The sequence below is a fragment of the Amphiura filiformis genome, chromosome 11 (assembly GCF_039555335.1).
Source record: "Amphiura filiformis chromosome 11, Afil_fr2py, whole genome shotgun sequence".
Taxonomy (NCBI): Eukaryota; Metazoa; Echinodermata; class Ophiuroidea; order Amphilepidida; family Amphiuridae; genus Amphiura; species Amphiura filiformis.
The window spans coordinates 51,820,364-51,844,731 of record NC_092638.1 but is presented as its reverse complement, the minus strand read 5'-3'; the positions used below and the strand labels follow the sequence as shown (position 1 = coordinate 51,844,731).

The 24,368-nt window shown below is 36.2% G+C and overlaps 1 protein-coding gene across 1 annotated transcript in view; it reads left to right on the top strand.

Moving 5' to 3' along the window:
- LOC140164976 (mitogen-activated protein kinase 1-like) overlaps positions 1-24,368 on the top strand; it is a 74,608-nt gene that overhangs the window by 26,174 nt on the left and 24,066 nt on the right. Inside the window, exon 3 of the mRNA XM_072188381.1 lies at positions 6,838-6,893. Coding sequence (XP_072044482.1) covers positions 6,838-6,893 — 56 coding nt within the window. The remainder of the gene's footprint in view (positions 1-6,837; positions 6,894-24,368) is intronic.

Genomic DNA, 24,368 nt, shown 5'->3' with positions numbered 1-24,368 from the left:
CATCATATGTAAATTTTGACCTTTGGTATTTAGATATAAGTTTTTCCCCCAAAACACCAAAAAAATGTAGTCTTTTGGGGAAAAAATGTATATATCTTCAATATGAACATGAAGAAAGATCAAAATTTTCAATTGGTCTTCTTTTCATCCCAGCTATACATGTGTACACTTTAAAAGACCTGAAACTTTTACTTTTTTCATCAGCTGATATATTTTTTTTTATTCCTGAAATTTACATGTTTTCTTTTATTTTCAGCCCAATTTGAGCCATTTGAATAGAAAAAATATCAAATTTTAATAATTTGCCATCAAATTTGTATTATATCGCAAATTTAAAAAAAAAATCAAAATTATTTGAGATCATCAGGAGATTCCTCTTATTCGGAATGCAATTTTTGCCAATTCGATATGTGTGATGTGCTCTCAGATCCCACAAAAAATACTGTGCAAACATTGCTATCCGATCCCAACAGACAAAACACAGGGCTGTCAACTCTCACGCATAGGCCATGAGTCTCACGCATTGGGTCACTTTCTGACAGTCTCACGCCAAGGTAGTATAATTTCACGCATAGGTAGTAAATCTCACGCAAAAAGCTGAAAAATCATTAAAAGCTCACGCATCTTCAGGAATAATTTGTTGTTCCTACCCCCACCCGCTTTTCACATTCTCGAGCGCTGTGGCTCAAATAATCATGGGTCAAAATGAACATAGAAGTCGGCAAATCCTGGTACGTCTGTCTCACGCCAAGCAATTCCAAAAAGTTGACAGCCCTGCAAAACATCAGCTGATTTGTCATGTTGGTTGCCAAAGTCACATACAGCAACTATTTGCTTTGTCGATAACAGATTTCTTGCACCGAAAAAGGCAATGTATTTTTTTATAAAGGTCAAAAAGTATTAAAGGAAATTATTTTGCAATTTCTAACACCCACATAGAATGCATTTTAAAATAAAGCATTACATATAAATAGCCTTTTAGCAATATCTGCATTTGAGCAAACTTTGTTGTCATAGTAATTTAGCGATGTTACAAAAAGGAAATGGCTTTTTGCGGTCTGGAATGTATGGGGGAAAATTTGATTCTGTGAGAGTTTGTGATAAAAGCAGTTACATTCACAAACAAGATTTAAAACAAATTGTTTATAGCTGAAGTTATTGCAGATTGTAATTTTGAAGGTAATTTTTTTTGTTGAAAAATAAAATACCGTATTCGTTCCAATAAGCGCCCATGCTCCAATAAGCGCCCACCCAGCGACTTTGCAACAAACACAATATGAAATTATTAACCGCCCATCCAATGTTGTCAAAATACTTCCAGTAAGCTTACCTGTCAAGTGATTTTACATGCATGCATGAGGGAAATTGAGCATCAAAAGCACCCAAAATGTGCACCAAAATTCAATTATGACGCTATTTCATAGTGGGCAGATGTATCTATATTACAAATACTTCACAATAACCACCTGCAAATGCCTTTAAAATGCCAACTTTTAGCTAATTCTGTCTCAAATTCGTATTTTTTGCTGGCGCGGCGGCCGCCATTTATTTACAGTTAGTGCGCCCTCAAAAACATTTTGTCAATATAATTATATTGACAAAATTAAGACACATAATATTGTGAGAGCGCACTAACTGTGAGTAACTTATACTTTCAGACGGTGATTGATGACTAAAAACAAGGTAAAAAATAAGCGCCCACCCAAAATGACTTTGTTAAGCGCCCTGGGCGCTTATTGGAATGAATACGGTATAATAAATATGAAAATGACTTGCATTTGTCCTTTTGCTGTATACATTATGACAAAATATTGTAGACCTTTTCAAATAAAAGTTTTCCAAAGTTTGTTATGGATGACTCCGTCTACAATTCTGGGTCATCGACACTGACGCAAGCGCAACTATTGCGTCTGAACACAAAATCTGTGTGAAAGATATGGTCAAGTGTTGGGTATGGCTTGTGCAAGAGATATGTATAATATATTGCGAAGAGCACACAAAGACCAAATCAAATGTGCAGCAGACACCAAACACTTGAATTTTTCTTTCTTTTGCTGGTTGATGTCACATTGTGAAGTGCCAAATAGTGGAAGTGCTAGTTCCATACCTTTTGAAAATATTTCTTTGTGATGACTCATGTTAATTTTAACTAATTTATATGTTGTATTTTCACTGAAAAGGCTACATGATTCCGCTTGATTCATTGTGCACCAATTTGACCCCCTAGCTTACTGAATAAATACTGCGGTTTTCCGATCTTGATTTGAAAACGTCTATTGGGTCAAACTTTGCACAATTTCTTGTACACGATTACAAGACGACATTTTCACCATCATTTAGGCTGTGGCTTGAGATTTGAGATGTTTAAATCAAGTTTGTACTAAATTATTATGTATTGTATGTTTCATTGTTTAACAAGGCAGACTAATTTTAGTCCAGGTAGAGATTTCTTGTGCTTCTAGTGGATAACACGCAAGCTTTATTTTGACATGTGATAACTGCAGAATTAGAGATTGTTGTTTTGTACAAAATTGACAATAATAATCCTAACTGATTATAAGTGATAAAATAATATTTAGTTTCTTTTTAGGTACATTTTCAAATGGAGTGTGTTCATTTGTCCTTCAGTGTGTTTCTATTGAGTCCCCTGCATTTTACCGGTAAAACTGTTCGCCGTCAAATAACGGCGAAAGGCGGATAACGGTCAGTTTCCATTGAACGTTGTTTACCGGTAAACACTCGATGAACATCGTCAATTGACACACCTTAAAAGTTTGCCGGCGAAAGGTCGTGCACCGGGGTCAATCCCCGGGTCAATCGCAAAGCATTGTGGATTTTAATATTGTAGTATTTTCTTAATTGTTTGGCTAAAAATGAGGTAGCAAACACGAGAAAAGAAGACTGAAGAAAAATGTTTTTTATTATAGCCAAAATAACAATTTCTCGATCATGAGAGGATGTACATTGTACCTTCTGCGTCAGCGTACTTTTCATAGAATAGCACGAGCGCGCGACCTGCATGACCGAACCTTGACCTTGCCTAGCAACGACCGTGTGATTAGTCAATTCTCAAAAGCTGTGTTTGCGCCGTAAGCGCCGGTATTTGCGTAGTACCCTCGGCGCAAATAACTGTGCGCACTCAAGTTGGCTCTCATGATCGAGAATTTAATATTTTGGCTATAGCGTTTTCATTCGTTCTCGTACATCAGATTACGCCATTGGGAAATCCCCCTCAGTGATATCGACGTGAGTACTCAGTATTGTTGCGCGCAAAAAAAATAGGTCTTAGAATTTAATCTTTCACAGTTTAATTTCAGTTAATATTCTTTTTAGTGAATAGTAATTTAACATCAACAACGTAATATTAAATTTGTGAGATCTTTCTAATCTTCTGAAGCACACACCGCCGCAGATCCGAGTTGATTTCTATTTATTTCGCATGCACAGCTGGATTCATCCACTGTTGTTGTTGTTGTTGATTTATTTCATGGCTTTTACTAGGGTCATAAATCATAACTCATGTTAAATATTTAGCATAATATGTATAATGCAGGGATAATGCATATTTCTTCCATTTACTTTATTTATAGCAAGTGAGTCAAATATTTGTATGTGATTAGGCCTAAGAATTTTTGCGAACGGAATGGTATAATACATAAACAAGCTAGCTCATTGATGATGCAGAGGTCAATGTCGCGACTCAACTTCCGTTTTCTTCTCCGTATGCGCATTCAATCAGAACGGAGTGAGTTTCTATTGACGTTCACCGGTAAGCGTCCCCGCTATTTTCCTTTCTCAAAAAGGAAAACGTTACCGGTGAAAACTCGCCTCTGTTTACCGGTAAATAGCGGGGAAGGTCAGTTTATATTGAGCAGAATTAATCCCTTTTCCATCTTTTTACCGGTAAATGGTCCCAATAGAAACACGCTAATTGTTTGTATCATTTTACTGAAGGGCAAAGAAAAACAAGTTCACCAAAGCTTAAAAAATTGTATAAAATCTTAAGATACAACGGTATAAATTGGAAAGGGCAACTGTGAGTGAGGGGAAGTACTTTGTCATGTGATAGCAAGAAATGTGCATGGCTGACGCGCGTGTAAGATTTTGTTCATTTTGCAGAGGAATCCCAAAAACTTGACCAAAGTTCGTCTCAGGGGTTGCTGCAGACCCCAGCTTTTCAATCTAGCGCTACTGCAGACATACTACATGTATTTATGCTGCATTTGTGCAACTCTGACTCGCCAAATTACGGACCCTAACTTTCAGATTTTCTGCAAGTTCGGGGGTCCCTGCGGACTCTGGAGCACCTTGTTCTAGCGCTACCCCTGTGGGGGATTGGGTTTTGAGATTGCCCAGTGAGTTGCTGCTGGAAGCATCTGAAGTTCCACTATCCTTAGTCTTTGTCAAAGACGTACTCGGGATCGAATGTGCTATACATTTTAAATGACAAAAGGGAGCTATTGAACATCCAGGCAACTTTCTTGCATTCGCACGACAAATTGTCATTTTCAGCAAATGATGCTTTTAATGAAATGATGTATCACCTTAAGGGTAGGCTACATATTGTTGGTCGAAGGAGCCAAAACAAAATTGATTTTCATTATCTAAATCAATATATTAATTATTGAAAAATAACACTTTGATGTTTTGCAAAAGTTCATTCTACAAATCATATACTTTGAAAACTTGCTTGATTTATTGTTGTGAATGAGTTATGTATATGGTCATTTTCACGGTAAAGGGTGTAACTTTGGATTTTTAACATTTTAATCCGTAGTGTTCTAATAAAGCCACAGAATTCCATAATTTTTGGCCACATAAGTCATCTAGTTAGCAGCTACCTTGGGTAGCATAATCAGCTTTGGGAGTTACTGCGTTCAGTTTTAGCAGGCTTAAATGTACTTAATATTTGCCATTTTGAAAAACTATAAAAAACAGTAACATTTTTGTAAAACCCTGTGTTTTCTTCAGTTAGTTCATGGATAATTTTTCTTATCCTGAAAGTACAGTCATATGTTCAGTAAACACTGCCACATTAGATTTAATTGTGAACGGCCCTGTATTTTTGAGAACCGGACTTCGATATTTGTTGTTTCGGAGGCTTCATTTTCCGTTAACAATTGTTAACAAACTTTGTGGGTGTAGCTTTGGTTCATAATTCTTGGATATTTCTTCACTTCTTCTTGATTTATAACAGTTGTTATCTTAACTTGAAATGGGTAACAAAAATTAGCCGATTTGCAAGCTTTTAAAATTTTTATAAAATCTTGACTTCAAATAGCCGTTTTTTCCGTTAACTTTTTTTAATCTTTTGAAAAAAATTTTTGAGCTATCTTGTTCAAGTATAAATAAAAGAGCTCATCCAATCTATTTATCAAAATGTAGCAAAGTAGATCCTCAAGTCACATGTTTTTAAATCGTGGAGATATATATCACCGTTTGAAAATGGGACCCAATACAAACTTTCCGTTAACAATTGAAGCCTCCAAACAAATGAAGCCTCCAAACAACAGTAAACTTAATTATCATCTATGCATATCTAAATTGGTGTGTTTCATACGGATATCTGAATTGTAATTATTACTTGATATGTGCAGAATGTCATAAATTAAAAAAAAAATTGACATTATGGTTAATGTTTGAAAAATATACTGATACCTTAAAAAGCCTGTTTCGGAGGTTTCACATGCAAAAAACACCATACTTAACAAATGGGTGAAAAAATTAATGTGTGATAAATCTACAATATCTGCCGCATAGAATCATTGATTCAATACACACAAGAAAATAACAGCTTAGATGATCCCAACACTGTTGTTTTCAAAAAACTACTTCTGCAATGTTTAACAATTGTTAACATGAAGCCTCCAAACAAAAAAAATGACTTGCTGTGATAATTTAATTTTGTCACAACTGAAATTCAATACTTAGAAGCAAAGCATGAAAATTGGTAATTGTGATATTTTTTACCTATTTTTTATGTCAACTTGTAGTACTTAGCTAAATATTTTACTTTTATGATCACCTGTGTTGTTAACTGAAGCCTCCGAAACACAAATCGCTTGAATTGCCAATTCTAGAAAATAACTCCAATTTCTGTGAAACTTGGATGGGAGGTTCCTTTCATCAAGCAGTATTTGTACATGAAGTTAGACATTCAAATTATTTTAGGAACCCAATTAAAACTTAAAAAATATGTTTAAGGTTTGGAAATTTCCATTGTAAATGACACTTGATGTTAAAAATTTTCAAAACTGCAATTACAAACATAGCAAAACATGGTATAAAATTTAACTTATATCTGTTGACTTACTTTGGAATGGAATTTCACATGTATTCCAGCTTTCATGTCAAAATTTTCTGAGGTTATGTAAAATACATTTTTCGTAGATTTTAACCAAAATGTTATGCAAATGTCAATTTTTTTATTAGAAATCAAAAGGTTTAAGCCTTGAAACATTATTTTACTTGAATTTAAGTTGCTTCTATACATGATTTCAGTAAACAGAAACATATTTAAGTGGTTTGAAATTTTGACCCTAAAAATCAAAAGTTACACCCTTTACCGTGAAAATGACCATATACGTTTTACAAAAGTGTTGTTGTTTCAGCCCTATTTACAACATAACTCAAGAACCACAGGACCTACAAAAGTATATAGATGTGATATTTGAATTCTTCTACACACTTGCTATGAAATGATCAATGCAGTTTTTGCCAAAGCTCACTACCATTCGCAAGATGCTGTGAACTATGGCAACAGTTTAAAATAGTTGTTATCCTTAAAGTTATAAAGTTATAATAACCCATTGTTTTTTTTCCTTGTTTTATTGACAGATTATCAACATACAAGATATCATCAATGCCCGGTCCATAGACGAAATGAAAGATGTGTATCCTTTAATTGGAAACTCAATCAATGAAAAGTACACCATTTGGTATAAAATTAAGTGCGCAATTGAACGCCGTCAGGAGCGAAAACCTGTTATTATTCCTTCCGTCTCGCGTGTCCGCTAATCAAATAAAACAAAGTGAATTGCTTTTAAGCTGTGGAAACCACTTGTGAGGGTTATTATTGTGCAACTGATTGATATTTAAAAGGTCATTGTTTTTTAAGAAGAGAATTGAATAACCGATGCTTTGATTTTCTTTGGCAAAGGGAAAGGATACTTCAAGTATCAGTGAAGTAGTGTTGGATAAAATTTGATGATTTTAAGTCGAGACTTTATTTCAGATCAACATTAGGGATGTTACTGGTAGTGGCGGCACCACGGGGGGGGGTTGAGGGGCATAACTCTTGCCCTCCCTGCTGCCCCCCAGTAAAAACCAAAACTCCCACTTTTTGCACACATTTTATAAAATTTGTTGATTTTGCCCCCCCTGAAATTCACTTTGCCCCCCCCTGCCCCCATAAAAATGTCCTGGCGCCGCCACTGGTTACTGGGGGATATTAGTGCTGGTTGTTATCCGACTGATCGAAGCGTAATATTCAATGCAGGCCTCTAATTTTAATTTTGGGGGGGAGCACTCATTTTCAAGGACACTGGGCAAGGACAGAGAAAGGCGCCAAGGTCAACAAGTGATGAGGAATGCTTGCTTTTGAAGCTGTCAAATGTCTGGGGCACTAAGGCAAAAATTGAAAAAGGGCAGGCAATGGTTGTGGTGGCCTCCCTGAAATTCGAGCCCTGATGCAGTATATTTTTGAACATTGATCCTGGATCACTGGCATTTTACAAGAACCAGGAGCAATTTCTGAAGAAATAGGGGCAATTTTCAAGCAGTAAATCCTTTTCTGCATATACCAGCACTACATGCACTGCATCAAGTGCAAAACTAGAACCAGGAGCAATTTGTTTTTTTTGAAAATTGCTCCTGGTTCAAAAAAGCCTCAAACAACATTTTGATTTTCTTGTTTTATTTTGCTGAAGTTCACTGCTGGAAAGACAAAAGTGACTTGGACTTTTTACCTCTGGAAATATTTACCCAAATCTGCTGTGTACAGAAAATGATAGTTTTGCAGCCAATGATTAAATCTTTTCACTAGGATCCACAACATGCTCATCTGTCACGGCACAGTTCTTCAGCCCCAATACATTTGTACATTCATTGAATGACCTTTGAATATTTGGGTACAAAAACTCATACTCTTCAATTTGAGGACAAATTTTGTACACTGATTATGTAATTGAGGTTATTGGATTATGCCATTGGGATGAGTCTATTGTGGTCCATAGTACAATTTTGATCCATTGGCTATGACTCAAGTAAAATAAATATCATGTCAGTTGATGATATGTTAAATCAAAAGACTTATAGTAATTAGCTAACACATTAATTTATGCAAACAATAACATGAGCCTTGTAAAACGTGCACACGTCTGCTCCAACACATGTATTCCTTGATTTCAATCAAAATTGATAAACATGTCAATTCTTCACCTGTTCATGTATAATGCTTTTCTGTAAATGCGTAATTAATGACTCTCGCTTGATGATAATAATCAAGTGGCTTTCTTTCCAATCATTAGAATACTGCATATAAAGTAATAAAAAATGTGCGTATCCGGCACACAAATTCCGAGCAATCTGTTCAGACAAGTAGACCTAAATAATGAAGCAATCTATGTCGAAAGATACAGATTATGGTTGATCATACACTCGTATGCACCAAAATTACCGTCTAGTCACTTATATTTGCGGCTATAATCATGCGCTTTGTACAATAGACCTTAATTACAAAGTAGGCTGCATCATTTGGCGGAATAATTGCCTATCAATTAGAGCGAGAGCATGTGACCTTTTCAGAATGGTCAGTGGCTAGCATCTGTCATGTATTAGAAGAATTGAACTTGTCTGTTTCTGTTTGTAGGGCGATCTGTCTTTGGAACCTTGTCTCTAGTTGTGCTGTACGTGTCGGGGGACGTGTCGATCTAGATACATTATTAAATACATCTAGGGGTTGGTGTATTCTTCCTAGTGCTTTGCTTGTAGGGTTGGCCTGTCACTAGGATCCACAACATGTTCATCTATCAGGGCACAGTTCTTTAACCCCAATATATTTGTACATGCATTGAATGACATTTGAAACTTTGGGTACAAAAACTCATACTCTGCATCTTGAGGTCAAATTTTGCATTATTACTGTTTAATTAAGGTTATTGAACTATACCATTGGGATGTGGCCATTGTGGTCCATAGTGTGTAGAAACTGTACTACTGGTCATTGGCAGATACTGGGGGCTGGAAATATATCATATTTATACAATAAAACACCAAAGGTGCTTATTCTTAGTAAGTAAGTCATTTTAGTGGGTGAGTATTTTGTACAAATTGTCTTAACTACACTGGTACACCATTTGGGCTCTCAGTTAGGCAGTTAGTCACTTTTCAGGTTTTTTTGTGAGTCTAAATTCCAGCATTTTTATTTATTTTCAGCCTGTTTTTGGGCTTCCAGTTAGAGCTTCACCAAATGATCAGGATTAGGCACGGACCTGTTCAATGTCCTTCTTTGTTATAATGTAAATATGGCTATCACAACCAAAAGTGATATGAAAACACACAATATGGTAGACAAAATTGCCATAAAATGTGCATTTTGACTATAAATAATTCATGAATATATTTAAAATTGCTACTATTAAATATCAAAGCTACAAATGTATTAGGGATTTTTGGTGACAGTTTTGGCATTTTTGCATGCTGAATGTACTGGTAAGCTTAATGACATTTATTCTGATGAATACATCCCTCGAATTAAGGATCTGAAGGGGCATGGCAACTTTTTTAGGGCAAGTTGATAATTGCCTTGGATTTTCACTGAAAGGCAAGGCAGCACAGCAGTTTGTAATATTTCAAGAGGGCATCATGGCAACTGTTGAAAATTTGTGAAGGGCACCAAGGCAATATCTCAAAAGTGAAGAAAACACACACAAACATAGATAGATGATTTTATAATGAAGGGGCAGGGCTGGGGCAACGACAGCAACTTCATTAGAGGGCACGGCAAGTGACTGCCTTGGGTAAAGGACATATTTTGAGGGCATTACGGCAGTGGGGATGGGCACCCACGGCAAAATGCCATGGGTGCCGTGGGTTAATTCGAGGGCTGGATGGACACATAATAATTTCCAGTTTCATAAGATGATAAGTCAGTTTGCATCCATTTTGCAGGGATGCCACTTTTCAGGATTTTTAACCCGAATTCAATTTTTTTGTGTGAATCCAAATTCCCATGTTTTTATTTATTTTCAGGCCCTTTTGGGCCTGCATTTGCGTGCTTTTTCAAGTTTTTCTCACCAGTTTCAGGTGAAACTGAGTGGCATCTCTGATTTTGGGATTGGAGGGGACATTGAAGGAAATTATACTGGACAATGTGCTCTTTTACTAAGACGCTAACTTTTGAGATGATTTGTATGTTTGAAGATGCAAAATTAATCATTAGGTATGTTTTACCTCCGCGTGCAGAAACTCAATCATCACGACAACTCGTAAACAAATAGTTTCTGAGTTTGACAGGGTGATGTCAAACGCAAACTGGTCTTTTTAATTCCGTCTTCGATTGTACCGCGTTTAAGTGGCATTTTCTGCACTAAAAAATGGTAAGGGCATTTACTCAAGGAGTATAATATGAAAGACTCGTAAAATGGCAGTATCTTATATTGTTTACTTGAAGATATACATCTTTTTACTTGGGGATAAAAAAAACTAATTAAATATGATGTGAAGTCACAATAAGAGATGCAGCAGTTGCTGACTGATGACAGATCTACTAACATTTCACTCCCAGAGAACAGGAAATCGGGGAAATTCCGCTCATTTGAAACTGAGCAAATTGAGAAAACGCTGATGAGAGTATATCCTATTGCTTTTCTAATGGCCATTTCTTCCTGACATTGGAGATTGATGAGGATGGATGTTGAAGAAGAAATTTGGAAGATAAAAACCACAAGTATATTGAAAATGAAGTTCTGTGTACATATAACATGTAAATTTGTACAGCTAAAAATACAATTTCCTATATTATTATTTAAAAATTATTATTAAATTATTTTTTTTATTCTATGATAAAGCCTATGTAAGGGGACCTTTTCTAGCATCATTTTTTCTGAATTAGATGTCCAAAGTATATAAAATTATACATGGAAAGGAAATGAGTCGAGGAATCCCATGATGACAAATATCTGAAGTTTTTGAACAAATCCCAAAAATTCACTTTTTTACCCTAATTTTTTTGTGACAATGTAAAAAAAAATCGGTTTGGAATAAAGAAATTTTGGTTAGCTTTTCATGAAGGAGAGACATGAACTTAGGGAAGGTTTTTTTTATATATTTTTTTTTAATTCATCTCTTTTTTTTTCAAAATATTGAAGAAAACATGTGAGAAAAGCAATTTTGTCACTCTATTAAGCTAAAAATTGCACATAATGGTGTATTTTTGTTTAAAACAAATATTTTTCTCCCTTTACTCTTGCCTTAAAGGCAAACCATGTTTTCATCTATTTTGGATAGAATAGATTTACAATCCAGAATATTTTGGTAAATATATTCTCAATATATGTGAACAAAATAAAATATTTTGTGAAAAAGCAAAAAATAGGAAAACATCACCCATCTTGCAGTTTGTACTTCACTTCAGTGCGTGTCATTTATATAGTGTTTTGCATTAGTCAAGTGCTCCAGGCCGGACGCACACAGTTCCAGGAATCGGTAACAAAGATTTTAGTACAAGTTGGATAAATTTGCTCACTCTCTCATAAGGGCTTTTAGCACCCAATTTAGCATTCCCACAGTGCTGATTGAATAGACGACGACCGTCACGTTTGCGTTTCATGCCGCAAGGGGGATGCGTAGAGGTAGATTTGGACTAATAACTAGTTTTGATTAACCTTTAAGAAGTCTGGTAGTAGTGCTAGTACTGTACATTTTTGTGATGTTTTTATTTTTGAGGTCTATTTCAGAGCTGCAAATTAAAAAGTTAGTGAAAATATTTTTGATCCTTAGGGTTACTTTGTTTGAAACCGAGAAGATAAGTATCTGCTAAACTTTTCAGAACCGTGAAAAATTGCGAAAAGTTAATCCCACTGTTTTATAACCTGTTTTACAGTTAGTCAAGTAGTGTAGGGCCTACTGTAAAGCATGAAAGGTTTGCGTGAAAATTTCACGAAATTTGTGAGTGACATGAATTTGCAAAATTTTTATGCTCGTAAATATTTCTTTTACAGTACGTACGACAAAAATGATTGTTATTTTCACAGTGCAAAAAAAATAATGCTGTGAAATTATTGTGCTTTTACCCAGGACATATTATATAAGGTGAGGTGGAAAGCTTAAAATGCTATAGGTTACACATGGTATACTATTTGTTAAATACATTTTCAAAGTAAAATTGAAATGAATTAAAAAAATCCAAAGTGCTTTAGTTCAGTTTAAAAAAAGTATGATATCCATGAGAGCGCACAATCCAGGGCTTAGAACCAGTTAAGGCTTAAAATATACTACTTTATAGGCATTGTCAGTGAGCCGTTAAATCAGAAAATCTAAAAAAAATCATCAAATCGGATTTTTGTGAAAAGTGTAGACCTGTGTGCTTACTGTCATATTTTGCCATTGTAGGATTTCGGGGTATCTGACTTGCGTGCTTGGGTTTGTGATTTATGCCAGCTTTTAAGAGATTTGAAGCATTTGGTCTAAAGCTGCATGGAAGATCCCTGTGTATCAGGTAGCTCAGATGTGGCGCAAAACTAAAAGGTTAAATAGAAGGTGTACCAAAAAAGTAAGACTAGAGTTTCCTCCATTTTCTTTTCATCAGGATTTGTGGTAAAATAGGTTTCAAACCATGCATGAACACATCAGCTGTAAAAATGTAGATAAAAAAATAAGGCAAAAAAAAAAAAATGGTTTGTCTCAAAGCTCACAAGAAATTTAAAAACAAATGCGAAATGCCATTTTTTTTTTTTTTTTTTTTTTTTATTCCGACTTTTTTCATGGTATTTTGAGAAAAAGTCTGATTTTCACGATTTTTTCTGGAAAAACTATAAAAAAATTTTGTTTGAAATAAAAAAAATTTCTGCATTTGTTTTTTTGTCAAATCGGGGGATTTTTACAAACGCTCGCGTTAAGCTTTGAGACGAACCTTTTTTTTTTTGGCCTAATCACTATTTATATACGCCCCCCCCTAGTCAACAAGCCATAAATGATCAGAGCCATAACATCCGGCTGAGGATGCAGTTGGTACTGTGAAAGCGCTCCCTGTAAGCGATCAAATATTAAGTAGTGTTGAAGTCAAAAATTCTTCTAATTTAATTTACTATATATATCTATTGATTTATTTCATTGATTTGTATGTTCCTGTAAACTAACGGATAAAATCTGTACTTTCTCACATTTCTGGAATATAAAAAAGTGGATGAAATTTAAACAAAATTACTCAAAAGTGCAGGAAATGCCTTTGGCTTACCGGAAACACTTTTCTTTTTTCGTTTATTAGTTCTTACACCTGATATTTGTCAACTCTTTTAGTATGTGGACCCCTTATATAACCAGAGATATTATGACATTAAAAGGGAAATGGTACAACATTAAATGTTCTATTTCATGACCCACTGAGTGAGTGTATGTGTGACTAATATCTATAGCCAGTCATATATCTCAAGATCTGTCTCTCACTAACCTGACATTTGCATGGCAGGTGTCAGCGTTGTGTGAGCACAGAGATATTTGCCGACGGTAAATTTGCGCTTATTTGCGCACCGTTTAAAGTCGTGTTATAGTTTTCGTTTCAAACTTGGGATATGTGATGTTAGATTGAATGATTTTGTTAGATGATTTTTAAAAAATCTGATGTAAAATGCTATCCAAATGCATTTCAATTAATAAGTAAATTGTCAGGTGAAGATTTAATTTGGTTTGGAAAGCACATTCTTAGGGCTATTCCAGTTGAAACCCATACACCCCCTATGGAAGACATAATCTTAACCTTACACACTGGGAGTGTGAATTTCAAATGGAGGTTACCTGAATGGGCGACTCCATTTGAAATCTACGCCTGTGTGGGAGATTAAGTTCATGTCTTCCATAGGGGTGTATGGATTTTTTTATTTATAACATTCGGCCGAAGCCAGGCTAATCCTAGTAGTGCTCAGGGGCTACTAAATTCAAGGGATGCCATCCGGATATGAGGTGACAGGGATATGGAAAGAAGTCCGATTTTAACTGGAATAGTCCATTGCTGGTGCTGTGGAAATTTTAATTACCGTACTGACGCGAGTATAGTCCCACCCCGTTTTGGGGTGAACATTTTTCAAAATTGGGGGGTGGGACTATACTCGAATTTCAAAAAAAAAAAAAAAAATTGAATTTGAATGCATTTTGAAATCATTAATAATAGAGTATGACATGAATACAAATTATCAATTTTCATATTAAAAATAACAAAACATCTTGAATTTTTTTTTTTTTTTTTTTTTTTTTTTTTTTTAGGTCAACCATGAATGATCCTAGCATTTAGGTCTAGGTCCTGGGACACTCCAAAACCGAAAAAATAAATAACTTTAAAAAATATTTAAAAATTTTTTTTTTTTTTTTTTTTTTAATTTCTGAAATTTTCCGAAAGTTTGGGGGTGGGACTTTACTCGAAGGTGGGACTATACTCGCGTCAGTACGGTAAATACAGACAGAAAAAGAATTAATCTTACCCCTGTATATCCTAAATAAAGGCAGATATATGTCATAATTAGAATCAGCAGCCAATAGCTTCTATATTGGACACATGACACCTGGCAAGTGGCAATAGCAGCTATTGCAGAGAGGGCCTTATTGCACTAAACCCATGACACATGATTCATGTTAGTGGATATATTAAAAGTTGACACATTAACAGACTTGACTTGTTTATGTAAGTGGTATACGGTAACTTGACATTCACAATCATGGAAGAAAGTCCAGACTTTGAAGCAGGAGGAAACTGGAGCACCTGGAGTAAACAGAGTACATGGACTGGAAACCAAATGCACATAAGTTCGTCGGGAACTGCCGTGGCTTGAACCTGGGACCTCAGTGGTACAAAGCGAGGATCCACTAATCTGCGAATCCACTCCCCCCAATAAGTCTCAGCATAATATGATTTTAACCTCCAGCATGGCGCTATACTATTGCATAAGCATAATTCCAACTACACCCTAACTTTAATCATAACCCTAAACGCATATCCTAGTCTATGGTGATAGCAATAATTCTAAATTCTTGCCACTTTAAATATATATGAATTTAACCAGGGCTAATTTTGAACTACTGCATGAGCATAATCCCAGCAGCAAGCCAAGTACCTGGATAGTGGTCATGGATTATTCTCTAATCTCATAAAACATATTTAGCCAAGACGAGAGAAGATTATGATGATGATGATGATGCGTTGTGCATCATCTATCTATCCATACTGGAAGAAGTGATGCTGATATAGCCTGGCTATGCTAACACACAATGTACATGTAAATGATTATGTATGGGTCCACATGTATAGGCACATAGATACTACTGTGTGCGCCAGGCGGCGGATGACATGATCGAGCCGGCAACTCTTAAAACCGCCCGGCCGTATGGCATTTTCCATATACTCGGTTAGTTTTGTGGGGTTCATTATCGAACCCCAACGGTTTTAGCTTGTATTTATATTATTTGTCAACATAGGCCTATTTGTTTGTGATATTTCAAGCGTTTTAAAATTTCAAAATAATCCCATTCAATTACACGGTTGACGATGAAAATTTACTGAATTTAGGGAATGCATGTCATACACCACCTGGTGTGCGCCTGCAAATGAGGACCTTGTGTGTTGCTATCCAAACATGGATATCTGAATTGAGTTTTAATTGACATATATGTACCGCGGACAAAATGTTGATTACTGTGTGTTTAGCTGTGTATTTATATGAGAATACACAGCCCAGCAACTGTAGCTGGTATTTCCAAAACCAAATCTCTCAAATGCGTTTGGCATGCAATTATGACCTAAGTACTGCAGACCTCGAACCAAGGATGGTGAGCTGGTTTGTAGGTAGATCAACAGTTTGTTTTGGAAAGTCTTGTGTGTGTGTGTCCTCGTTTGCTGGCAAACACCAGTAGATCCCCCCACACACCATGCAATAAACCAAACTACCCTCCCCCATGGCACCCGCACTGCAGGGTTCCCGTTAAGGTTTTAAAAATGTGCGTCCGTAATGACGCAAGTTTGCTGACGAGGTTGCAAAAACTTGCGTCCAGACAGATTTAATGTGCGTCCATCTGAAATTCACGATTATGACGATACACACATATTATACCCCGGGTCTACACCTCATCAAATGTTGATTGTTAAAAAAAAAAAAACAGTGCATTTTCGCCGTGACATTCCATCTCCATTCGCTATGGTAATTTTTCTCATTTCTGTGTCAGTTTTGGTTCGAAAGGTGGTCAAAAACAGGTGCAAAAACATGAGCAAAGTCTGTCAATCTGGAACAAATTTTCGTTCGTAATTTTACTTCCGCATTTCTTTTTTTAAATTAACGTGCTGTTGATGCTACAAATAATACGAAAAAGGGTTATCATTTGAATTTTGTCTTTAAAATTGCTTTTATTCATCGTAACAATAATACTAATAAAGGAAACCTAGATTATTTATGAGAAAATAAACTTAAAATATTAAAAATTGAATATTGTCAGGTTGTGATAAATAATTAAATAAACATTAACCGTACGTTAGCGGCACGTGTTCAGCTTGTAAACAAATCAATCGGGACTTCCCCAGGCCATCAGACAATGATCGTTAGGAAAGCATGCAAAAAGTGCACGATTTCCTGACGTTGCATTTACAAATATTGCAGAATTTACTTCAATTCTTAGCAGGTGGGTCAAAATTTTGGGGCTTTTATTATCTGAAAAATATAAAAGAATACAAATTTCTTTTTTTTATCATCAATTAATGATAAAATTTCGAAGTTTTGTCTGCTTCCACATGCATGTGACATGGACGCAAAATAATTGATTAGCCATGTGAACTTGCGTCCAAATTTGTAAAATACGCGTCTGGACGCAATGACGCACACTATCGGGAAGCCGTACAGTCTCCTATATGATTTCTAAAATTTGCAGCATGCGATAAATATTTAGCTGCATAATAACATTTCGCTGTATAGCCATAGTAATGATACCCAGATACACGTATTTGTCAGCAAACAGTATTCGACAGATAAGTATAGAAGTCAAAATATGTTTTGCAAAGGTAATATTTGTCGTCTCGCAAGCCGACTTTTCAATGTACTTCTCCAGGCAAGTATCAAGTCTGACGTCAAAGAGAGAGGAAAAAATTGTTTGCGGTTTTCAGAAGAAAATAAGATAAAGGAGACACTAGAGATGTGGCTGGGGCTGTGTGCGTTGCAACCTGTGCCTCAAGCTCAAATTTGGTTCAGTCTCTAGTGAGGGGGGAATGGCTTTTGGGCCAGTGAACTGGGTTATAGTTTGTGAACATTATATGAGGACAGTAGAAACACAGTGTAAGGACAATAGAAACACAATACAAGGACAGTAGAAACACAGTTTTAAAGAATAAATTTGTAGTTTAAAAGATTTGGTATGTATTTTTTAAAGGGAAATAAGACACTTGAGATGGGGCTGCATGTGTAGCAACGGGCACCACAAGCTCAATTTTGTTTCATATGCTGGTGACTGGGAATCAGGCCATTAATTGAACTTAGTTGTAGATTTACGTTATGTTAGGACAGTTAAAACACGGTGAGAGGACAGTAGAAACACAGTTTTATAGAATAAATTTGTAGTTTTTAAAAAGATCCAGAATATATTTTTGTAAAAAAATAGATGAGGAGACGTTAGAAGGGACTGCACTGGGGTAATGCTTGTGTTGCAAATTGTGCCTCAAGCTCAAGTCACCAGTGAAGGGGGAATGCCTTTTAGGCTAGTGAACTGGGTTGTGCTTTGTATCATCAAGATGAGATAATATCTCGTTATTAGTTGCTGATTACTGGTTCATCGTTAGCAATTATTACACCCTTTAGCAGAGTTCTTTTGCACCATTTTGTCAATTTATCATGTGCATAGTGTAAATAGGGAAGGAGGACGTGATTGGCTGATTGAAACATGCCGTAAATATCGGTGCTACATTCGCTAAACAAGCTGCTTAGCATCGGTGATCTGCGATAAACGGGGTGTGTGTCGCCAAGGACATTGGCATAATGGCAAGAACTTCTTGTTGATAGAGAATCATTCCTATATTACTGATTACACTAACAATAGGAGTTGCAAACTTATGGTCCATATCTCCAAAAAAAACCCAATTTTACCAACATCAAACTTGCCATATCGCAATTTATGAAGAGATTTTAAGCTGAGCACGATTAGGTGTGTATTTTTACTTTATGTTATAAATTTTATATAAGATGTCGCTTGTTTACCAGCAGTATATGCTTGAAGTAGCAAGCTCTGTAAGCGATATATTGTTACGGAGGTAAAATGATGGTTACACTTTTGCTTCGTCATATGAAATTTTAAGAGGAAAGTTCAAGATGTAATTGATACCACAGGGAAGAGCAGAGGGAATTTTGTTCGAGTAGGTTATTGATATGCGCACTAATAGAAGGCAGTATGGAAATTATAAATGAGGACTAGCTCTGTTTACATTGTGGTGCTGCTGATGCTAACTGTGAGCACGATTTTGATGTAATTGAAGAATTATTCATATGTCAAGTAAAAAGCAAAATTATTTTGTTTTTTTTGTCATTTTCATATTTTATTCTATTCACCCATTGCACGGTTCCGCCATATGTGAGGAGAGCCTCGATCTGGCAGCATGCATGAATGGGAATTGAACCAGTCATATAACATTGTGTAAAGTTACATAATACTTCCTTTCATGTCTATTGCCAGTTCGAGGCTCTCCTCGCATATGGCGGAACGGTGCAATAGGCGAATTAGCTTCCCTTGCAGAGTCTAATCCAGAGAAGATATCTTGCACTTCCCACAATGCTTTTCTTCCATTTTAATTTTCTATACTGGTTCGCTCTCTATTGCAACATGGGTCGACAAATAGTGACAAAAAACCCTCAATGAATAGACCACATCCAGATCTTGCAAAATTTGTTCATTATTCTACTATCAACCCATGTTTAAGCAGTCTATTCTCAACATGAAATAAAGGGCCCTGTACAAAGTAATACATGTAGGAGTGTTAAATACTGTAATGAGGTGAGGTATGATGGTGCAAAGGATTCTGGGAAGGGTAAGATATCTTCTCTGTTTCCAACCACTTATTGTGGATATTTTTGTAATTTGAAGGACAAGGAATATATTGGGCTATTTGCAGTTGATATCCATACAACCTCAATGGATAACATGACTTTAATCTCCCACACAGGGAGTGTGAATTTCAAATGGGGTTACCTGAATTGGCGACTCCTTTTAAAATTTTCACCCCCTGTATGGGAGATTTTAAAGTCTGGACTTCCATAGAGGTGTATGGATTTCTAGTGCAATAGCCCGGTAAGTATTATTTTGCAGTTGCTCAAACTTGCCCCATATCATATACATGTGCAATGTGTCATTTAACATTGTGCATGTTTTTACTTTCTTGGTTGTGGTTGGACTCATGAAATTTGCTGAAAATAAAATCTTCATGAAAATTACCAAATATACATTGTAAAGTATATTAAATTGTTCAAAGATCTCCTAAATATTGCTTTTGTTAAATATGCATTACATAATCTCAACATAATCAATACATGATCTCAACATATCTCAATGTAAACTTGACTCTTATTTGAAAGTATGCTGCTTTCTAGCCTTTCAGTGTGCTTTTGACAGACATGTGATATCATGGATTATTGGATAGGAACACAGTAACTGATCGATTTTGTGGCAGTGATTTTCCGAGAGTCGGAATCCACTTTGAGAGGGCTTTGTCTGGATGTTTATTCTCTAAGCTTGCGACAAGAAAATTCAATTTTGATGACGGCACTGAAATTACTATTATACATGTATTATAATAGTCACATAAGTCATTGTAACTACAAAAACTTATCAGTTAGGCTTGTAATGGGCTCTCACATGCCTCGCTAGGCGAGTTACCCTTGAGGTTGCAAATTTTGCATCCTGTTCCCAGCCTAAACTAATATTAGTTCACTTCACTCCTAAATTAAAGGGGCAATTTTAAATGATTATTCAGATAATGATAGAAATTTTTCATCCAAATACAAAGAAATCATTCCCTGGATTTTCAGATGTTACTCCATCTTGGAGCCCTGCGGGGCAAGATTTTCTTCACCATGAACTTCCCCATCTCATCTAACCCAGAACCAGACCCAACCCGACCTGAACATGTTTAAAAGGCAAACCCGAACCGCAAGTTTTTTTTTATAGAACAGACCATATCATTTTGTCAATACCCTGGTTTAGCGAGTCTATTAACTTCTGACGCAAATCATCAGATTCAGGAACCGATCAATCGAGCGCGTCAGTGCAACCTCTCTGGATAGTTATAATAGCAACCTCTCTGGATAGTTATAATAGCAACAGAGCCCAAAAGTAGTGCTAATTCAGTTCCTGCTCACCAATTGTTGCAAACTTGCAATTATTACATCTAAGAAAGAAAAGAAACAACGTAGTGCATTGTCTGTGTTGGAGACTAACCCTAAAGGGTTTTAGGGTAGGCTAGGGTTAAAGTAAGTGTTAGGATTAGAGTTGTGGTGATGTTTTGGGTTAGAGTTAGGAATATGTTTAGGGTTAGGATCAGGGCTTAGGTTATAGGTTAAGGTTAGGGTGAGGGTAAGAGTTTATAACCAAGTTATTGGTTTTTTGGACTGATGACCCTTTGCACTTTTGACCTTTCAGACTATCGACCTACTTGTATAACCAATTTCATCATACTAGCGCTTATTCTATATTACATCAAATGACTAAGTGTTAATGGCTATACCCAGCATCAACTCATACGTTAACTATGGTGTTTGATTCTGACTTAGGCTATTCCAGTTGAAATCCATACATCCTCTAACACACAGCCTTGATCTCCCACACAGGGAGTGTGAATTTCAAACGGGCTACCTGAATGAGTGACTCCATTTGAAATCCACACCCCTGTGTCAGGCTGTGTGGAAGATTAAGGTCATGTCTTCCATAGGGGGGTGTATGGATTACAAGTGGAACAGCCTATTTGACAGCTTCGCTTGCACAACATTAATGTACTTTAATTTTACCTGACTGTCAAATGTCAGATTTGGTCTTTATTAGATTGCATTTGCCATTTGCATGGTTTCTAAGCACATTTATACCAGACAGTGCCATGCATTTCTGCGTCTGCTGCACATTTGTGCATGTCCCTAAAATGACCAGGTTAATTTTGTTCAAACTTGTGTTTTTTATATTTTTTGGACTTTACTCAAGAAATACAAGACTACTACTAGAAATGGAAATCTAAATGCGATTTTTGGCTTCCTTTACTCATTTCATATACGATCAATGTGTTAATATATTAAGAAATACACAGAAGTGTTTTATTTAATGGCTAAAACTGGAAAAATATGGCTCCTGCCAGAGCCGTGGCCAGGAGGGGTGCGGGGCCGGGGTGCAATGCACCCCTCCCTCCAAAAAAAACTTGAAAAAGTATACAAAAAGTCCCAAAATTTAAGAATTTGCGAGCGTAGCGAAACAAAACAAATTGGATGTTTAAAGCTTTTTTGGTCAAAAAAGTCTAGATTAGGGGAAAAGTCCACTTTTCACAAAATTGCCCCTCCCCCCTGGGGGGATCACTCATATATGAAAGTTGTAAGCATCCGTGAAAGAAAACGCGGATTTAGGGTTGTTTTGAAAAGCAAAACGAGGATCCGCGATTAGGGTCTCAAAACACTCATTTTACTAAAAGAAGGGGTGTTTTTTAAGGACGATCCTCGTTTAGGGTAGTTTTTCTAAAATTACCCAATTAACGGACATTAGTGGTGACATATTTATCAAGTTATTCAGCACAAAAGAGTGGTTTCTGAGCAATTTTACCAACCAGATTAAAAAAAAATCGGGAGTCGACTTCAACAGCGCCAATTTTAAGCTTACCGATATCATCACTGTCACTGAATGGCACTCTACCGAGTACCGACACACGTAAACGCAATGAATAAGGGCAAATTTCAAACCAATTCCTCACTTACGGTGTTTTTGTATTGTCTGTCCTTGTTTAGGGGTAAATTTCAAACAAATTCCTCGCTTCGGGTATTTTTATTTGAGTAAAATCCTTGTTTAGGGTTAGTTTGACAAATTTTCGACATCCTAGCTTAGGGTCATTTTGGAAAGTCAATTCACGCGGATGCTTACAACTTTTATATATGAGTGGCCCCCCGGGCCCTCCCCCCTTGGAAAAATGTCCACTTTTTTTCAAAATCAGCACCCCCCAAAAAAAATCCTGGCTCCGGGCCTGGCTCCTGCCGCCCATGTCTGAAGTAATTCTCTGATGTGTAAATATCTGTCTGTTTGTCTGTCAGTCCAATTATCTGTCTGTCTCACTCTATCTTTTTCTCCTGCCTTCTACTACCATTGCCTCTCTCTCAGAAGTTTAATACTTGCATAATTTTCACGTTGGTAGGCTTGTTGTGGTATCAGTTTCCAACATGATTTTGAGCCCACATCTTAATTTTGAGTGTCGCATCCCATTATATGACTTGCAACTAGATATATCAGTTTGTCGGTATATTAACGCTGCTTCATGGAAGAGCACGTACTGCACATTTTGTAATGGCTGTGACAGCAACACTGTCGTAAATTATAAATTAGATACTTTGGACCCATATTCTTTTGCTGTTTCCAGCATTTTCAGTTATGGGTGAAAACCCAACAATTCAGTGCTTCAGTCTTTATACTTGAAGTGGTACAATAGTAGTATTTTAAAAATGAACAAACAAGTATGAAGTGGAGAACATTAAAAATAGATTTGATATTAATATTTGGATGAAAATTGCAGTTGCAGCTGACAGTACTCTATCTATCCTGCATAATATGCATGATTTTTTTGGCTGAAGTATGATATTATACAAACATTAACTGTCTATGAGTGTTATGGTCGAAATATAATCACAAGGTGAAAGATGGATTGTTTCATTGCAAGAGCCGGAACAGCGAGTGGAATGGAACAATACATCTGAGTGATTATATTTTGACCTTTGCATGAATTTAACCCCCTGAATGCTACTGGTCTTCTAACAACATTTCTGATTGGTTGATAACTTGAAATGTTCATTTCAATAGCCAATTATGACTAGGCTTTAAACTATTTATGGTCAAATTTGCATTTGCAGATGATCTTTCTAATACCCTCCTTGATTGGTTCAAATTTGGACACAATATTCATTTTGGCCAATAAGCAGGTAATGTGTAGTTCTCATGGGGTTAAGACTGTGGGTACTTGTTTTATATCACTCAAATATTAATACAATTTAATATTAAACATTTCAAGAATCATATTTTGTATTTTTAAAAAACAACACAAAGTTCTGCTGTGGTGTAATTCATTTACTTCAATTTATTCAGAAATGAACACCCATCCAGTGGGTTATGTCAAAGCCTTTAGGCAAACGAGAAATCCCAAATAACTTTTTTAAATAATCCCAGATTGTGCGGACAGAGCAACTGAACTCGAGACCTGCATGATAGATGGATCAAACGAATAGATCGTAAGCTCTCCCTGATAAGAAAGGATAAAACTAAGGCTAATGAACAGTGGCGACCCTACAAGGGGGGGCTCTACAAGGGGGCCCGAAAAAGTTTCTGGTGCCGCCACCGCTAATGAATGTTATGTAGGTCAATCGGAGTATATGCAATGTTTCCCCATCTCGATCGGAATTCAACACACAAGTTTTGAAAATTTTAAGAAACAAGCCTCTATGCTTAACCTCTGAGCACTACCTGCTGATCTAACATTGCCTCTGATTGGTCAATTACATTATATCTTCACTTTAATCACCAATCAGAATGGAGCTTTGCAAGTAATTCACCCCAATTTTTTGTGTGGTGAAATTATTCTAACAATATTGCTGATTCGTCCAATTGATAATGAAAACTTCTTTTTGGCCAATCGGCAGGTAGTTCTCATAGGGTTAAACCTCAAGCTCAAAACCACGCCTTATAATTTTATTGATTATTATTAATATTTGCCAGACTGAATAAAAGTTCCACTCTGTGAACAGAACATGATCATGAAACAGCTCATGCAGGGTAGACATATCATAATTTGATGCAATACAATCGTTCCAATCATCTGTTTATGTCTGCCTTTTTTTTTGCACACATCATCATCAACATGTAATTTAAACTAATAAAAAGGATGCAGCTCGACGGCGATATAG